Raw genomic sequence first — 17,096 nt, forward strand, 5'->3', positions numbered from 1 at the left:
AGTGCTTGGTCAGGAAACCCACTTAAATATTCTGAGCACATAGGCTTGGTTTTTTTGTTTGTTTGTTTTTATTTTTTTTTTTAATGTTTGTTTATTTTGAGGGAGAGAGAGAGAGACAGAGTGTGAACAGGGGAGGGTCAGAGAGAGAGGGAGATACAGAATCTGAAGAAGTCTCCAGGCTCCAAGCCGACAGCACAGAGCCCGATGCGGGGCTCGAACTCGTGAACCACGAGATCATGACCTGAGACAAAGTTAGATGCTTAACCAACTGAGCCACCCAGGCGCCCCCACATAGGCTTGGTTTTAAGAACTGAGGAGAAAAAGATAAATGTGGCACTGTTCCTGGGGAGACAGGATGCTTTTTTTTAAAAAGTATACTATGTGATAAATACTCCACTATGGATATGAATAGAATACTAGGGAGGCACAAACAAATAAGGAAGTGATGCATTTTGCCAAGGTGGCTGAAGACTTCCCAGTGGAGTGACATTTGAGTTGGATTTTGAAGGCTGAGGAGTTCAACAGATGAAAAGAAGGATGGAGCTTTGCTGGTAGAGGGAACAGCAGAGCAAAGACACGTTCAGAGAAAGCCGCGGAAAGGAAATACATCCCCATACATGTCTTAAAGTAATGGTGGGCAATGGTTGGCAAGGAGTTCATGGAGCTCTGGAAGGGTTTCTCATGTCCAAGCCCAAGGCTGTTGGTGTTTCCCAGGTAGATCCCTTGATGTGCAAGGTGCAAGGCAAGAAGCGGCTTGGGGGTAAGCGACTCTCTCTACTTTGTGCATAGGGAGAAGGAAGGTGCACTATTTGTTCCCAGATGGAAAGGAAATGGCCGAAGAATACGATGAGAAGTCAGGCGAACTACTTGGTAAGTGACAAGGGCTCCCAGTGGGCCCTCAGGAACACTTGGGGTGACCTAGCACAGGTAAACACTTCCAACCTGAGGCAAGATTGTTCCTGAGAATGATGTGATGTCAGGGCTGGACACCAGAGGTGGAGTGGGTGTCTGCTGGACTAGTAAACTCCACCTGACCCCCAGACAAATGAGAGCATAAGTCTCCTGTAGGGAAACTGTCGGTGAGAACTATATAGGGAAGACAGAACCGGAAGTGAGCCTTTTATAGGCTGAGTGAGTAGAGGTAAGGGTAGGCTTTAACTGTAGTTGTTTTGTTTGTTTGTTTTCTGAAGCCACATCAGGAGCAAGCCAGCATCAGAGGCAGCAGCTACTCATGTGGCCACAGAGGTGGCACTGTGAAATCTGACCCTTACCTTGGAGAATGCCTGAATCAAAAGGGGTTGGGAGTTGAAATGGGGATTTTGCAGCATTGTTGTTTTCATTCCTGCAACTCTTTTCCTCTAAGACTAGGCTCACGAATAGGGGCTCCAGCTCAGATTTCTGGGAGGTATTTGATTTGTTCATCCTCTGTGCCCAGGTATGCACATCAGCATTAACTGACTTCCCAGAGCTAGGTAGCTGCTTCTTTGACCCAGGGCCTGAAGCTGTCAGCAGAGGGAGTTGGTCTCTTTATTAAGTTCCACCTGAAATGCTAAGACCAGTGATGGAATCATGGGTTGGGTTATTTTCTTGACTTTAATTTCTTCCTGGGCCTGATCGACAGGTAGTATCGACAAGGGAATTTCGTTTTCCCTTTTTCTGACAGCTCATAAATGTTGAGAACCGACAACATGGATTACACTGGTTTGCATTTTCTTAGTCTCCAGTCTTAAAATGTGTGTCCTGCGCATGTTCAGTCACAGAGTGAAGTGTTGATCCCTCCTTATTATGAGCTGCTTGGGCTCCAGTCCCAATTGGTTTAGTCTGGTGCTATTAAAAATCTTGATGTGTTTAGCATATGACACTGATTTGGTGGAAACCAATACAGTAGTAATATCCTTACAATGCATTGTAATTTATAGCGCTCCCAGGGGGTGACAGCCTTGGAATGCCTAACAGGGGCGAGCTTATGAAAGCAGAGGTCACGTGGGCTAACCACCACCATTGCCAGGCCAGAGACTAGCTGGAGTTACTCTCCCCCAGCCCCCGGCACCTCCTCTCTCTGCTACTCAGAGCAAATAAAACAGCTGTAGCTGCTGTGGCCATAAAAACAGGCAAACAAATAACCCCAGGCCTCTTAGTTGTGCTTGGACGTGAAGTTAAAATGAAAAACAAGTTTAGGTGCCTTCATCTGTAGCATCCCACGTTAACCTGTCACTTCTCCTCTTGGCGGGTAGGGAATAGACAGTGGCCTACAAACTCCTTTTTTCTTAAAAGCAGAAATGGAGATTGAGAGGAGAACGTTGTTTGGCTGAAGTTGACCTAATAATGGTATTAATACCATAACTTTTATTGGGCACCCTGCTAGCTAAGTGCTTTACGTGAGTTATCTCACTGAATCATCCTCATGACCACCTGATGAGGTGTGCGCTCTTGTCCTCTTTTACAGTCAGAAAAAAACGGAGCCTCTAAGAGGTTAAGCACCTTGCTCAGAATTCCATAGTTGGTTAGTTTCTGGGTTAGGATTTAAGCCTGAGTCTGCCTGGTTAAGAGCCCACGCTTTAATCCACAATAACATAGTATTGGGAGTTGAGGATGTTTAATCCTGCTTTCTTTTCTTCTTACTAAATTTTGTTTTCCCCGGAATGACCGGAGTAGGGGCTGGTAGGAGCAGAACAGAGATGGACAGACGGGAACACCCCATTCAAACCACTGGGCCCTTTTTGAACAGCCGATCCTTTTCTTCCCCATCTCCAACCACTCCACCTTACCCCTGCCAGCTGCAAAATACTGTTTATTATTCATTTTTAAGTATAAACAATCTCAGGGCCTGAACTAACATCAGCTTGAGCACTCTATGAAGTAAAATATGGACAGGGTTATTATAGCCATAAATGGGAATTGTTTCCATTTTTCCAGCTAACTATACAAATTTGATAATTGGATAAGCTGGTTTTCTGTTAGAAGAATGCAGAAAGTAATTTGCCAATAGCGCATCTGTGTAGGATAGAGTTCTTCCAGTCGGTGTTAATAAGCATAGTAGTGTCATATTTTTTTCAACCCTCTCAATGCTATTCATTCCCACCCCGCACAATGCGTGCTGTATGTAGTCATAGAGGAAAAACCTGAAGGGCCCCATAACAATGATCGGAACATCAAACCAGCCCCAGAAGAACACAGCATGTCCAGGGGGGCAGAGGCTGAAGGGCAGGCCATCCCCCAGCGATTACATTTGGATTACCGGCTTAATCTGCTTTGGTATTTGACCGCCAGCCTAACCACCCCAGGCTGCATTTGGAGGATATTGAGCACTTTCATCCCCAAGCACTTCACCGGCTTTATAAATGACCCACTCGATTCCCTTCAGCCTCCTCAGGGATGGGACGTGGCAGCTGTTTAATAGCCACCGAGCAATGTTGCAGTGTTTTAGGGCAGAAAAGAAGAATCCTGCATCCAGTTTAAGCTGCAGGGAGTATTTAGGAAAGGGGAATGTAATTATCCATATTGGAAGCGGGCCAAAGCTTGGAGCTTTGGGGAAAGAGGCCTTTAGGACCTCTACTTTCCAGCCCACCTGAAAGATGGGGCTCCCTTTCAGCAGTCTAGGACATCAGCCTGCTTCCTGCTGATTTAGGAAAAAGCCCCCAGGCACTGCCTCCTTCATCTATTCCCTATCAGACCCTGTAGGGTCATTGACAGTCTCCTTTCCAAGGACTGGCCCTGGCTCAGCTGGGAAGATAGGACAGCGTCCCAGGGAGCTACCTTGCACACACTAGTTTGAGTTTAACATATAATCAAATCAGAGTGACAGCAGGTGGAAACAGTCCTCTGTTGCCGCAGGAACTGTCCTTGAGTTCAGGAACAAAGACAGGACAAGAAAGATGAGACAAAGTGTGTATTTGCACGCGTGCATTCATGCCCATGTACATGGGGAAAATAACAAGGACTCCACCAAAACTGTTTATTGGCTCTTGTCTCATAAAGGAATGAGTAGGAAGACCTTCTTCTACATTCTAGCAAAGAATTTAATCCCAAGGTGTCTTTAAAAAAAAAAGAAAGAAAGAAAACGGTGAGACAGCCAGAAGGCTGGTTTCCAGTTAAGCGATGTATTACATGAATAGATTTGGATACACTCCCGGTCACAGCCCATTCACTTAAGAGAGTAGAAGTATTTGTGGGGAAAAAAAAAAAAAAAAAAAAAAAAGTTGCCTATAAAGCATATTTCCAAGTTTTACTCTTCCTTATTAATTTTCATTATAAACTTGGAAATGTGTTTCTAGGGAGAATTTTTGGCCCTAAGACGTAATAAAATCACACTGCAGAATGCAGCAGACCTTATAAAAGCACATATTCAAGGGAAAATTCTAATTTTACAGCACACTTTTGTGTTCAGCTTGCGTGCCTTACTTGGAGCAGGGAGGGTGTTTGGGTTTGGCATGGCCGCTCAAAAGGTCTCAAACCCATCCTGAGAATCAAGACGGCAGGTCTCACCACCCCCCAGTCCAGAAACAGGAGCGGACAGGAGTAACTTCGGCAGAAAACCAGGGACTTTTTGAGTTGTTTAGCTCCATACGACGCTTCAGGAAGCCTGCTGGCCTTTAGCGCCACTTAAGCTGGCCGAGGACCCCGGTGCAGCAGGAAGGGGAAGGAGCCCCTGCGTTAGAGCTCGGGAAGGCACCCCTGCAGGGATGGGCTCAGGGGCTACACCATGACGACATGGATGAGTGGGCTTCCTGAAAGTCCTGGCAGGGGGCTTCAGGTAATGTCCACCAAGCTAGTCTTTTCACTTATGATATCCATACCGTATGCGCCTTACTTGAAAAAAAAAAAAAAAACACTTATGTAAATAGGTGGGTTGTGAAACAAGGTAAAATAGAAATGATTGATTGCATTATAAAAGGGTGATCCTGCTCTCCAAAAGATTTCACATTAGATCTTCTGTAAATAATGCATTTAAAATATGGCACGTGCCTAAAATTTTGTTTAAATACAACTTGGGCTGTTGTTGTAAGCCAGGTATACCTGAAATGAGTGAATTTCTATATTGGACTTTCTGAATCAGGAGACAAATCTGTCAGCTTTCACCCTCTTAATTTTTCCTTTGCACATTTGTAGAGGGAAAAAGTACGTCTCAACTCACACTTCTTGGGATCCAAATGTTCCCCGTTACCAGTAGCTACTCTTTTCTTAACCTGCACATCCCTCCCTTACTTGAAATCACACCTGGAGGATTCTTAACTCCACTTAGCTCCTTTCAGAGCTTTGTTTCAGTCCCTTTAGTTTGGGTATCCATGATGGGGGATTTCCGAGTTATCCAAAGCTGACATGCTCTACTGAGTAGTTGGGAGGTCCTGCCTGGGTGTGCAAAGCTGGTGTAAAGGCCTGTCATGCCCACTTTTATCCTCTACCAGTTATCTAATATGAGGTCAACGATTCAGCGGGTAAGAGCGGTCCCTTCCTTCCCTGTAATCCCATTGCTTCCTTCTCTCCTCAGTGAGAAAGTGGCGTGTGAAAAGTGCCCTGGGAGCCCTGGGCCAGTGGCAGATTGAGGTGGGAGAGCCAGCACTCCCAGGAGCAGGGAGCCTGGGGCCTGAATTCATCAAGGAAAACAATGCCAATGTATGTCTATCTGTCAGGTGTCTTGGGGAGGCTGGGGTGGGAGTGGGCTGCTGGCTCTTGAAGGCAAACACCATGTCTTCACCTTCTTGTCTCCAGTGTACCCACCTGGACGCAGCCCTCTAGAAGTGTTTGCTTGAATGAAGTCCCAAAGGGTTTTGGTTTGGTCATCCCAGGAAGAGGGCTCCAGGCCTGGAATGTCACACAGTGGCAGCATCAGAAGGGAGCTATGGAGAGGAGAGGAGGGTCTCCTGTTGTGTGCCCTGGGTAGAGCAGGGAGCCATCCCTTCCCACCCTCTCCAAGAGCCGTCTTTAAGTTGGATTTGTCTTGTGCAGCCCATCTTCATGCGCAAGGACACCAAGATGAATTTCCAGTGGCGGATTCGAAACCTCCCCTACCCTAAGGATGTCTACAGTGTCTGTGTGAACCACAAAGAGCGCTGCATCGTTGTCAGAACCACCAACAAAAAGTAAGTGGCCTCAGGAGCCTGCCTTGTGTATGAGCACAAGGTGGGGAGGGGTTTGACCTTGGGTTAGGGCTCCGACTGCTCCCTACCCCAGAGGGAGAACAGCCTCCTCTTCCAGCTCTGAGGGAGGGAGGTGGGCTGCACTGAAGCCCTGAAGGTGCTGAAAGCTGAAGGGGTTCCTTTCTGCAGGAGCAGCTCAAATAAAGTAATCAGCTCCATCAGGGCAGGGAAATTTGAGCAAAAAATGTCTGGTCCGGTACCTGGCACGTACTGGGGTTGAGGAGGGGGTGAGGGAATCACCTGGCTGTTAACTTGTGATCTTAGGTGGTTCTGCTATAAGATTATTAACCTTGACCTCCTGGCTGGATCCAATCCTTGGTGCACTTGGCCTGGTGACAGACATCACTGTCGGGGCTATCAGGGAGCCATGGCTTGGAAGGCACACCCATCTGAGGTGGCAGTTACAGGACTTCAAAGGACTAGTCTGGGGCAGCACACCTTATCCCTCACGGGATTGAGAGGCAGTAGGCAGGTACTTTGGCCTCCTGGAAGTCTCTTATATTCTGTTTTAGAAGGGGTACTCAACTTCCCTTTGTTTTTCTCAGTGTGTTCTGGTGGGAGGGTGGGGAGCGGGTAGGTAAAATGTGGGATTGAGGGGACAGAAGGTGGCCAAGAAGGAGATTTGATTCAGGCAGGGCTGCTTCTGGGTTGACCATCTTGGAAATGCAATGATACTGTTTAGATTTCCAGAGCTCTGAGTGGTCACAGGAGCAGAGCCCTGTAATGGGTTGGTCTTGCCCTGGTCCAGAGGGATTGCAGTATAGGAACAACTCCCACGAAATACATTTGGGGCATTAAATTGGAGGGTTTTACGAGTTACTGGTCCACAGACTGTGAAGCCACCCAGCACGCCTCATGGGTGGCTAAGCTTAGGCCACTGGTGCCACCATCCATCCATCCACTGCTTCACATGCATAAAGGAGGACCCAGCTCTTTGTCCTTCTCCTCAGGTGGTGTGGTGCCAACCTCCCCTCCCATCTCCCTCAGGTCTGTAAGGCCCATGGGGAACTAGCAAAGCTCCCAGGCTCCCCCAGTGCAGCCGTGGGTCTGCCCTCCGCTTCTGACCCCCATACCCTCTCACTGTGGCAGGGTTAAGGGGATGGGGAAGGGGTGGAGATGAATGAATTAATTTCAAGATTATTGCTCTACATGCAGCCAGCAGCCCCTGCAGTGGGCCTTGTCTATAAATATAAAGTCATAATAATAAGGGTTTGCGTTTATAAAGCACTTTGAAGCCCTCAGATAAAATGCAGTTTGTTCCCGTTATTGTTCTCATCATTAACGGGAGTCGGTGCCTAAAGTGGAATTTAGCAATTTCAGACAACAGAGAAATTGCCTTTAGGAAAACAAACTCCGTGCTTCAGCAAGCATTCCCTGGCGTAAGGGGCCCTGGGTCCAAACTGGGAACAAAAGTGCTTCTGATAGCACTTGAATCTGCAGCCTAGCAGTTTGTGGAGCTGGCTGCTGCCTCCCTTTTGTCCCCCAGAGGTCACTGTCGAATACAGATATCAGGCAGAAATGTGATTACCCGGGAGTGAGAGAGGAGAGGCTAGCTAGCTCACCAAAAAATTCATCTGCGGGCAGTTCCGCTGGGTCCCATCTGCTACACAGATCCAGCCGTAGGTGGCGCTGTTGGCCAGGAGCAACATGGCTAGAAGCCCGCTCCTGTGCTCAAGGCAGTGGGGAGACATTTTTGAACTGATGGGTGAGGCCAGGTGGGATGGGAGTAGTGCCCCGAGAGGGGCAGGGGTTGGGGAGAGAAGTATGTGAGTGCCCACTTGGGAGCCCGCACTGAGCCTCTGGTCCAGCTGCCCTGCCTGGTTCAGACTAGTCTTCCTCAGGTCCTTCTGCCCGAGGTAGGAGAGAAAGGCTGCTAAATCTTTAACTGGCTCTTTCTGGAGTCTAGTGGCATTTTCATCTACCAGGAGCAGTAATGTGTCTTATATCTTTACTACCACTGATTGGACTCAGTGGCTGTTCTTTTGAGCAGGATACTCTCAGCTTTTTCAGGACACTTTAAAAATATGTTTTCTGGGGCTCCTGGGTGGCTCAGTTGGTTAAGCTTGATTTCGGCTCAGGTCTGATCTCATGGTTCTTGGGTTTGAGTCCCTCATCGAGCTCTGCAGTGACTGTGCGGAAACTGCTTGGGATTCTCTGTCTCCCTCTATCTCTGCCCTCCCCCACTCTTGATCTCTGTCTCTGTCTCTCTCTCTCAAAAATAAATAAATTTTTAAAAAGAGATAATTTTAAAAAGTCTTTTTTTTGATCATCACACCATCTGGTGTTGGGCAGGATACATATTTTTATTCTTGTGTTATATGTTAATAACTATATCACTGCGTCTATAAAGTCAGCATGATGAACTGACTTGCAAAGGGAAAGTTGGTGACTGGATGCCCACCCAGGCATCTGCAGTTTCCACCACATTGTGGCATTTCTGATTTGCTGCCTTCTTTCTCCTGCTGGTTCTGTGCCTGCCCCAGTTCTAATACTCAGGAATGTAGTTCCTACTAAAAATCAGAGTTCCTTTGTCCATACCTGCCTTGTCCCTGAAGTACTGGGTTGGCCACTTTTCTGGAAAGAATTGATTCCAGTATATCATGTCCTTGGCCTCAGGTATTAGTGAGGGGTGAATCAAGGAAGAAAGAAAGTGCTTTTCCAGAATCCCAGTGTGGCACCGCCTATTCCTGATAAGAGTGTTTATGCAGAAAGAAGATTCTTAGCCTCAGCCTTGAAGCTGGCAGCTATAAGTGTAATGAACTAGGGCACTGGAGTGGGAAAACATTGGCTTAAATCTGGTCTCTGCCACGTACTAACTATAGTATTTTGGGCAAGGTTTTCTCATGTATCACAGGAGAATACTCCTACCTGCCTCACAGATTGCTTGGGCAATTTGATGAAATCATACGTAGACAAACTTCCAGCACAGTGGCCAGCCCGAAGCATGTCTTCAGCAATTCTTTGGGAATTGGGACTTGGCTGATTGGACATTGGTGATGCCTACACGGTGGGAGGTGTTAATAGGCATCACTAGAATAAAAGGGATTCCATGGTCAAATAAATTCGGGAAACTGAATCAAACAAGTTTCTCTTTGGTAGGACTTCCGACAGGCTTAGTAAGGTGAATGCGCATCATGAGTCTAGGAAGGGCTGCTTCAGGCAGGGATGACTGGTTTGCCTGGAGCTGTGATGTTTAAGAAAGAAGGAAGGTTTGCCTGCTGATTTTCTAAGGGCTGGACTGGCTTGAGGCTCCTGTGGGCCACCCTGGCCAAGCCTGTGTGCCTGTGGGCACGGCCCGTATGACTGTTCACAGCAAAGCCTGCTTCTACTTTCCGCCTCTCTTCAGAGTCTCTTCCTAAAGGCCTGGCATCTTGTGCCCTCTCTCAGTTCCCTGCAAGGGAGAATAGGTTGGGGAAAGACTGGAAATTGGGAAAGGGATACAGTAGGAGAGTGGTGGGGTACCATAGGTCATTTCTGAAATAGCCAAAATGAAGAAGCCATCCTTTCAGCTCAGGGTTGAGAGAGGTAGAGTTGTCCTGTTCTTGTCCTTTGACAGTGACTTAAAGTTCATCTGGTTCAGTGACTAAAGTTCATTCAGCTCCTTTATTTGAGGAAGGAATTTTCAGGAAGAAAGTAGGGCCCAGAAGTTAAGGGGCCTGCCTAGGGTCACAGGCTGGGACCAGGCGCTATCGTGAGAGCCTTTGCTTCCCCGTGTCTTTGGAACACTTTTGACATTCAGAAAGGAGAGCTACTGTGTTACAGTGCCCAGAGGACCTGCAGGGTGGTTGGGGCCCAGAGGAGTCCATCCTTGGACAGAGCGAGGAATCTAGCCCAGGGGGTCTGTTTCTTTGAGGAGAGGATGTGGAGAGAGGGAGGGTCAGGAGGTTTGGGGAATCATCGCTTGTAATAAGGGCTTCTTCGTGTACCAGTTTTGTGACTCTGGCAAGATACCTAACTGTCCGTATCTCAGTTTTCTCTTCTGTAAAAGAGCATAATAAAAGCGATCAGCCTGAGAGAGTTGTTTTGAGGATTCAGTGTGTATAGAGCAGTGTGCATCTGGGCTTATTCTGGCCCAGAATAAGCATTTACAAATGTCACTTTTCATCGTGTGACTGAGACTAAAAACAGTAATGGGAGATGGGAACAGGGAGTGTCGTGTGTCCTCCGAAACCCCAGGAACCACTGTGCTGTAAGGGTTTAGCTTTCAGGCAGGGATAGGGCCTTCTTTCTTCTTCCTCCTCAAATCCCCAGCTCACAGCTTAAGGCCTGGGGCACAGTTGATGCCTGAGACATGTTTGCTCCCTCCCTAGGGCTGCCTGAGGCTGAGCATTCTGACTTTTCCAGAAGCACAGTGGGTCCCTCTCTAGTCCAGGTACTGATGAGAAAGTCAAGTGTGGTTCCTTTCAAGGCAAACCCCCAAGGCCAGGGAATGGGGGCAAGAGGGGGGCGGGCTGCCCCGAGGAAAGAAAGCGGACGCCCTGAACCTCCTTGAACACTGCCCGGCAGGGGCCTCTGTGGAAAGCTGTGTAACCTCAGCCAGTAAACTAAATGCTCAAGACCAAGCTGAGCCTCCAAACCTCTCTGCCTCCATGCCCTGGCCTCATGGTGAAAGGTGGGGGGGTAGACAGAGAGGAGGCAAGCCACGCACCTCAAGTTTCCTTTGATCTTGTCATTGTCACCATTGAGGCCAAGCTGCCTGGGTTTCTTTTTTCAGTCTCGATGTCCCAGCCTGGGGAATGTGCCCCTCTGTCCCCGGCCCCCCCGGCACAGGACAGGTGGGCAGAAAGGATGTCCCCGTGCCCTGCACAGTAAGGCCTTATACAGGCCCTGCGTGTGCTTGGGCTGCTGCTCCCCCAGTTCTGTTTCTTGTGTATATTTGCAGGGAAGATGTTAACACTTCCTAACAAGCCTTTGTGTTCATCTAATCTCTGCTGTTTAACCTTTGACTCCTCCCTATTATCAGTGTCTGCCACCTTTGCTGGCCAGCCCAAGGGCCCCAGGAAGAGCCCTTAGCCTGGGCTGGCTAGGCAGAGGATGAGGCAGCATTCCACCCCAGTTTGCAGGCAGATGGATCGCCTTTCCCTGGGGCAGAGCTTTGGAAAATAAAGCAAACTTGTGGTGCCATTAGGATCCCCCAGCCCCCACTCCTTTTGAACTGTCAGCCGTTAAGTAAACATTCTTTTCCTGCCGTGGGTCCCAGCACCTTGGCGGGAGCAGAGGACCCAGGAGGAGGGCCCCCCACCCCGGCCCCCAGAGCCTCGGCTAAACTCTGAGGGATTTGGGCAGGAGAGCAGGACAGAAGTGCGCATTGATGTCAACTCTCTGAGTCCCTGGGGCATCGGGGCTTTTGAAGTGGACTCGGGGTAGCTGTCACCACAAGGGCCAGGCCCCTCGGAAGTATTAAAAGCCCCATCCTCTCCAGGCCCCTCACTTGTTTGTCTGTACCTGCGGGCAGCACTGCCCTTCCCGGCCCACACGGCCACTGCAGCAGCGGTGATGCCTGGGCGACGGGTATGACAGCCACTGCCGGGGTCTCGACTACACTTCCATTGAGGAAAAGGCCACACAGGCCTGTTACTAGTGATGAGGTGCTCTGGTGTAATAAGCACCCATGCAGGAGGGAGGAACTTTAATCCTGACTCCACTGACCACTGGCTGTGAAGCCAGGCCAGACAGTTCACCCTTCTGGGCCCGAGTTTCCTCTTCAGTAAAGAAGGTCAAATTTCCTGTAAAACAAAGTCCAGTTGTACACATTATGGGCTAGATGTTGTTCTCTGGGTTTTTTGGTTTTGTTTGTTTTTACTGAAAGGGATCATTAGTCTCCGGGCTGACACCTGCAGATGATAGGGACCGTGTGTGAAAACGGAGGGGGGGGGGGTCTCAGGGCCAGCAAAGTAGTCCAAGTGCCAGAGATCCAGCTTCTGAGATGAGTCACATGATTTGTCCTCTTCGATGTCTCCTTGTCCATATACTTCTCTCTCAGAGTCAGGCCAGCAGGGCCTTCAAGACCGCAAAAGAGGAAAAAGTAGCTGAGGCTCTCAGTGGAAGTCCCATGTGAATGGCAACTGTTGGTCCCAGCTTTGGGCCACATCTCTAGATATACTTATTCTGTCCCTTGTTACCATACATGTTCCCATGTTCTTGGGGTGCAGAGGAGGCCTGGCCTGCCCTGCCCGAGCTGTGTATTACAGGAGGCTTCTTCTGCGTATGTTTGGGAGTCCTGAGCCTGAAGCATGGGTGACTCTAATCCCTGGTCCGATCAAGGAACCATGACGGGTCCTGCTTTTAAGCTGCTGGCCTGGCCAGAGGCCTTTCATTCTTTTCTGTCTAGGGCCACTAAGCTCTAACATACCGGTGTCCTGACTGGCTTCCCTCCTTCCTCTGTGGCTCTGTGGAAGAACTGTGTAGAAACTGTGCCAGAGGTGCCTGCTGCCCAGTTGTTGGGGGTCACCTTGCCAGATGTGCCCATGACCTCTTGGTGTTTCCACAGGTACTACAAGAAGTTCTCCATTCCTGACCTAGATAGACACCAGCTACCTCTGGATGAGTCCTCGCTGAGCTTTGCTCATGCCAACTGCACGCTGATCATCTCTGTAAGATTCACTCAGACTTCTTGGCCCCTGCATCCTTTTTTTCCCTGCCCACTTCCCTTCCCATAGGGGCCCCCCGTTCCATCCCAACCCCTGGAGTGTGCTTGTTAGAGTACAGGCACCTCTACTTCAGTGTGGGGAGAGTGGGGGTGGGGGCGCTCAGGGAGGGTCTGAGCTTGTAAATCATAGCTGGAAGAGGACAGAGGGTGATGTGGAGGGGTGGAAATCACAGGACTGGGTGGGGTTTTGGTGGTAGGCTCCTCTCCAGCCACGTGACCTTGAACAAAGCCTTCAACCCTATAGGCATCAGTTTCCTCATTTTCAAATAAAGACATCAGAGCAGGTCCCCCAACCCCGAGGGGGGATGTGACTGAATTATGTTCCGTCCACAGTACCAGAAGCCAAAGGAGATCCTGGTGGCTGAGGCAGAGCTTCAGAAGGAGCTAAAGAAAGTGAAGACAGCCCACAGCAGTGATGGGGACTGTAAGACCCAGTAGCAGCTCCCCCCAGGCCTACACCTCGGGGGCATGGAGGGGGTGAGACTTTTCCTGTTGGCCCATGAGACTTCTAGGCTTGGGCCTTTCTGGTGCAAGAAAGCTCCTTGCAGGAGCTATCCAGCCTCTGTGAGAAATGGGCCTTGGGGCGCTCTTAGCCCCCACATCATGGTCTTATCTCCTAAGTAAAGTCATTCTGAGTCATTGCGGGTAGACTGCCCTCTTGTCCACCTCTCCATGCTCCTGTCACCAAGAAGGGTGCTGGTGATGACATTCCCTTCTCTTCTATCCTTAGGGACCTCCAACATTAAAAGCCTTTCGCATAAAGGGAGGCATGAGTCTTAGGTGGAGCAGAGGTGGGGGAAGCTCAGAGTTGACGCAAACAGGTTGGGGAAGATGCCCGCTCGGCGCTGCTGGGCTCAGAGGAAGACTGGGCTGGAAGAGACCCTGTGCCACCTTAGCTTGCAGAAGTGGCCCAGATGAATTCCCTAAGGTAAGAGTGAGTGAGGGAGAAGTTTTAAAATACAGTAACCTTGGAAACAGGCCAGAATGAGGGTTGTAGCAGTGCAAAGAGTGGGTGTGTGTTGGAATAGGGTGCTGATGGATGGTAGTTTAGCTCCCCCACAGCCCTTCTGCTGGTCCCGAGCCATACCCGACAGGTGACATCCTCCCCACCACTCGGGCCAAAGGGGTGAGTAGTACCGAGAGGTTTTCCTGAAGGAAAGAAACAAGCCACGAGACAGGTCTTCCCTTTCCCCAGCATGCCCATCCCTAAGTTTGAATGTGTTCTTCCCTCTTTTGGGGCTTCCCAGGACTCCCCAGCCAGAGAGGAACCAGATCTGTGACCAATCAAGCTTTATTTTTACAAAAATGAACGTTGTAGCATGTCCCAGCAGCCAGCCTGCAATTGGGCTGGCTCAGCGCTCACTCAACCCTGTTCAGTTTCAAAGTGGGACCAGGCCACAGTGTCCCAGGACTGAGCCCCAAGAGCTCAGTCAAGGGGAGGGGCCTGAGTGAGGAGGTGGGGGCCGGTGCCAGAGCAGGATAGTGGCAGCCTCACCCCTCCTTCCGACGACGGGGCAGAAAGGGACCAGCTGGAGCACCTCACCTCCCTCAGAGCTGTCACGGCTCTAAGAAAGGGCGAGGGGCACGGGGGGCCCATCCAGGCCAGATCCTTGCTCTGGCCACCAGAGAAGCAAGGGCCAGCCGGGTTCAGCCATTCTCTCAAAGCAGCAGATCCCTGCTCTCCAGCTAGGTCCTGGGAGATAATGCCAAATTTCTGAGAGTCGGCAGCCTTTACCTTACGTTGCCCAAGATAGGTCTAGGAGCACAGGCACGGCGGGGGAGGAGGTATCACTGCACCCTCCAGGCAGGAGAGGTCCCTGAGTAGCTGGCTTCCCTGCCCCACAGGCTGGGGTGGCCCTGTCACGGGTTTTGAAAGTCCAGGACGTGGAGGTTGTAAGACAGCGCAGCATAGAGATGCTTGGTGGTGAAGCGCAGGCAGTACACGGGACTGCTGAGCGGGGTCGAGGTCAAGGGGAAGGCCTGCAGGGAGGGAAGGTACAGGAATGGCAAGCGCGTCCCGAGGCGGAGAGGGGGAGAGCCCTACCCCAAGGTTCCCAGGCACAGCCCCTAACAGGGAGTCCTGGCATCCTGGAACAAATGCTGGGCAGTGCTCTTACGTGTAGGCAGGCCCGCTGGCGCCGGTCCCACAGCCGCACGACACCGTAGTAGGAGGAACCGGTAGCCAGCAGGTGGTTCCCATCTGTCTGCAGGCAGTACAGGGTGCTGTCGTGGGGTTCCTCCCACTCCATGACGCACTTTCTGTCCAGGAAGAGGCAGTCAGAGGGAAGCGCAGGGGTGCCCTCTACCCCCATTTCCCCAAGGGTCTTAGAAATCCATTCTGGCTGGGAGACAGAAGCTGAATCAGCAAACTCTTTTGAAAAATAGACTTAATGGGGGAAAGCCTCCTCTGTATAGGTCCCCAGGCCAGATCATGCCCTCATCATCCCAGGACTTGGGCAGCAGGTAACTAAGGCAGGGAGAACGCTGATGACTCCCAGGCTCTTAATCATGGCCTGTAGGTTAGGGTCTCCCAGGCCAGGGCTGCCAAGCTAGGAGACTCAGCTTGATCTGACCTTGCTGGCTGCTCCTACTGGCCTCCACCTGTCCCTTCTCCCGGGGGCTCACCCAGAGGGAGGGCCGAGACTGCGTCCCACCTCCTGCCTATACACTCACCGGACGCTGGCTCGGAGGTCCCAGTAGCGAACGTAGGTGTCATAGCCACAGGACAGAAGTGTGGAAGGGGACTCATACATGACATCCAACACCCCAGCTCCTGGGGGGAAGTCACTGCCCAGGTGCATCATGAGCTGCCCACTGGGGAGAGAGCGGAGGGTAGAGGATGAGCGGCCGTCCCCTCCCCTTAGCCCCCACATCTGCTTTTAACCCAGTGGCATCAGCCCCTGAGGAAATGCAGCTCTCGCTCCTGAGCTAAAATCAGGCTCCCTTAGGAAAGGGCCAAGGGAGGAAATGCCTGGGGTGCCCACTGTCACCCCAGCCCCAGTGCCTGCCCCTCCCCCAGCTAAAGGCCTCAGCCCAGCAGCCCCTGATCACACCTGCTCGCTGCCTGGCTGCCGCTCCTCAGGAGGAAGAATGGGCCTGGCTGAGGGGCCGGCCCCCCTTCCGTGCACACACACACACACACACTCGGTTACTTTATACTTCTTGATCCTGCAGGTCAGGCGGTTCTGAGCTGCCTGAGTCCAATGCCTTAATTCCCGCCTGTAATCTGGGGCTCAAACCTCATTGGGGATAAAGACCACACAAAGGGAGAAGGGGAGTCCCAGGAGATGTTAAAACAAGTAAACACCTTTGTGTCTGGGGAGAGAAATCGCTGAGAAAGCAGCTTAGCGGGCTGGTCCCTGGTGTTCCTGGCCCGGCTGGCCCCCAGCCCGCGGCTAGCACGCCTGTGTGATCACAGCCCCCAGCCTGCTGGGCTCCAGCATGCTCCCCCACCCTCGCCCCTCCCGGTGGCCGAGAGCAGATTACCGAGAAGAACAATTTCTTTGTGACTGTGTAATTCCCTCCGTGACCGCGGCAGTGGGCAGACCCCTCGCCCTGATGCCAGACCCCTAGCAACCATGTAGGGGGGCCTTCTGGCCCTAGCAACCACCCCTCAACATCAAGTGCACCCGCTAATCCCTGTGGCTAGGGAACGGGTAGAAGCAGTGAGTTTCTGCCGAACGACAGAGGGGAATGAAGAAGAGGGGCACCCTCCAGGCCCTATCCCTCAGTTTCACCCAAGAGATACTAGGCTCCCTTGCATGCATGACAAGAGAAACAAGGCCCTGAGCACTTCCCAGGGACACCCAGGTAAGAGGCCCTGGGGGGGGGGGGGGGGCGGGGAGGACGTCGTGGTCTCACAAGCAGTGTTCACCAAAGGGCTGAGGCAGACGCTGTCAGCCATGTGTGTGAAAGCGGACTTCAGCTCCAGGCCTCTCGGCTCACACAGACTCTGACCCTCAACCTCCCTTCTCCTCAGTGGAGCCACCATCTTCCCTAGAGGCTGAACAAATAAAGGAGGAGGCTGGGGGTTCCTTTCTGCCTTGCCCCTTGAGCCCTGGGCAGCGAGGGGACCTCCAGCAAAGGGCACTGTGGCAGTCAGAATCCTTGCCCCCAGCCTCCTCAGGGAGGTCTTCCTCTTACGGTCTAGGCTACATCAGCCTCTGTGTTGGGGAACCCTGAGAGGGATCAGGCAGAAAGCCACTGCCCAAAGATCCCAGTCTCGTATGGATCACTGACCTTGGCTCCCAGGAAGGGCCTGCCTTCCCAGATGGGCCACCAGCTAGGATTTACCCACCCTGGGCAGGCCA

The 17,096-nt window shown here is 51.2% G+C and overlaps 2 protein-coding genes and 1 long non-coding RNA gene across 10 annotated transcripts in view; 1 reads left to right on the forward strand and 2 right to left on the reverse strand.

Annotated features, from left to right (window-relative positions):
* Nucleotides 1–17,096, forward strand: part of DPCD (deleted in primary ciliary dyskinesia homolog (mouse)) — a 30,036-nt gene that overhangs the window by 4,056 nt on the left and 8,884 nt on the right. Inside the window, exons 2-7 of one of the 3 annotated variants that reach the window (XR_005793627.1) lie at nt 790–870; nt 5,489–5,613; nt 5,947–6,080; nt 12,628–12,730; nt 13,120–13,210; nt 13,517–13,714. Coding sequence is in view for 2 of the 3 variants with exons in the window: in XM_040486235.1 (XP_040342169.1) it covers nt 790–870; nt 5,489–5,613; nt 5,947–6,080; nt 12,628–12,730; nt 13,120–13,224 (548 nt within the window). In the remaining variant the exon portion in view is untranslated. Of the gene's footprint in view, nt 1–789; nt 871–5,488; nt 5,614–5,946; nt 6,081–12,627; nt 12,731–13,119; nt 13,429–13,516; nt 13,715–17,096 lie in introns of those variants that run through there. The other 2 variants (XM_040486234.1, XM_040486235.1) reach the window with 2 other exon arrangements.
* On the reverse strand, nt 3,875–5,940 carry LOC121037142 (uncharacterized). Its single transcript, XR_005793629.1, has 2 exons — nt 5,719–5,940; nt 3,875–4,034 (listed from the first exon to the last, which is right to left on the reverse strand). It is a non-coding gene; the product is annotated as an uncharacterized LOC121037142 (long non-coding RNA).
* Nucleotides 14,060–17,096, reverse strand: part of FBXW4 (F-box and WD repeat domain containing 4) — an 81,448-nt gene continuing 78,411 nt past the window's right edge. For 3 of the 6 annotated variants that reach the window (XM_040486223.1, XM_040486222.1, XM_040486231.1), the window contains 3 exons: nt 15,460–15,600; nt 14,904–15,045; nt 14,060–14,766 (listed from right to left, as the gene is read on the reverse strand). In XM_040486223.1, coding sequence (XP_040342157.1) covers nt 14,647–14,766; nt 14,904–15,045; nt 15,460–15,600 — 403 coding nt within the window. In that variant the 3' untranslated portion in view covers nt 14,060–14,646. Of the gene's footprint in view, nt 14,767–14,903; nt 15,046–15,459; nt 15,601–16,602; nt 16,790–17,096 lie in introns of those variants that run through there. The other 3 variants (XM_040486225.1, XM_040486229.1, XM_040486224.1) reach the window with 3 other exon arrangements.

Source organism: Herpailurus yagouaroundi, unplaced genomic scaffold (assembly GCF_014898765.1).
Source record: "Herpailurus yagouaroundi ecotype Mexico unplaced genomic scaffold, PumYag 163, whole genome shotgun sequence".
In the NCBI taxonomy this organism is placed as follows: Eukaryota; Metazoa; Chordata; class Mammalia; order Carnivora; family Felidae; genus Herpailurus; species Herpailurus yagouaroundi.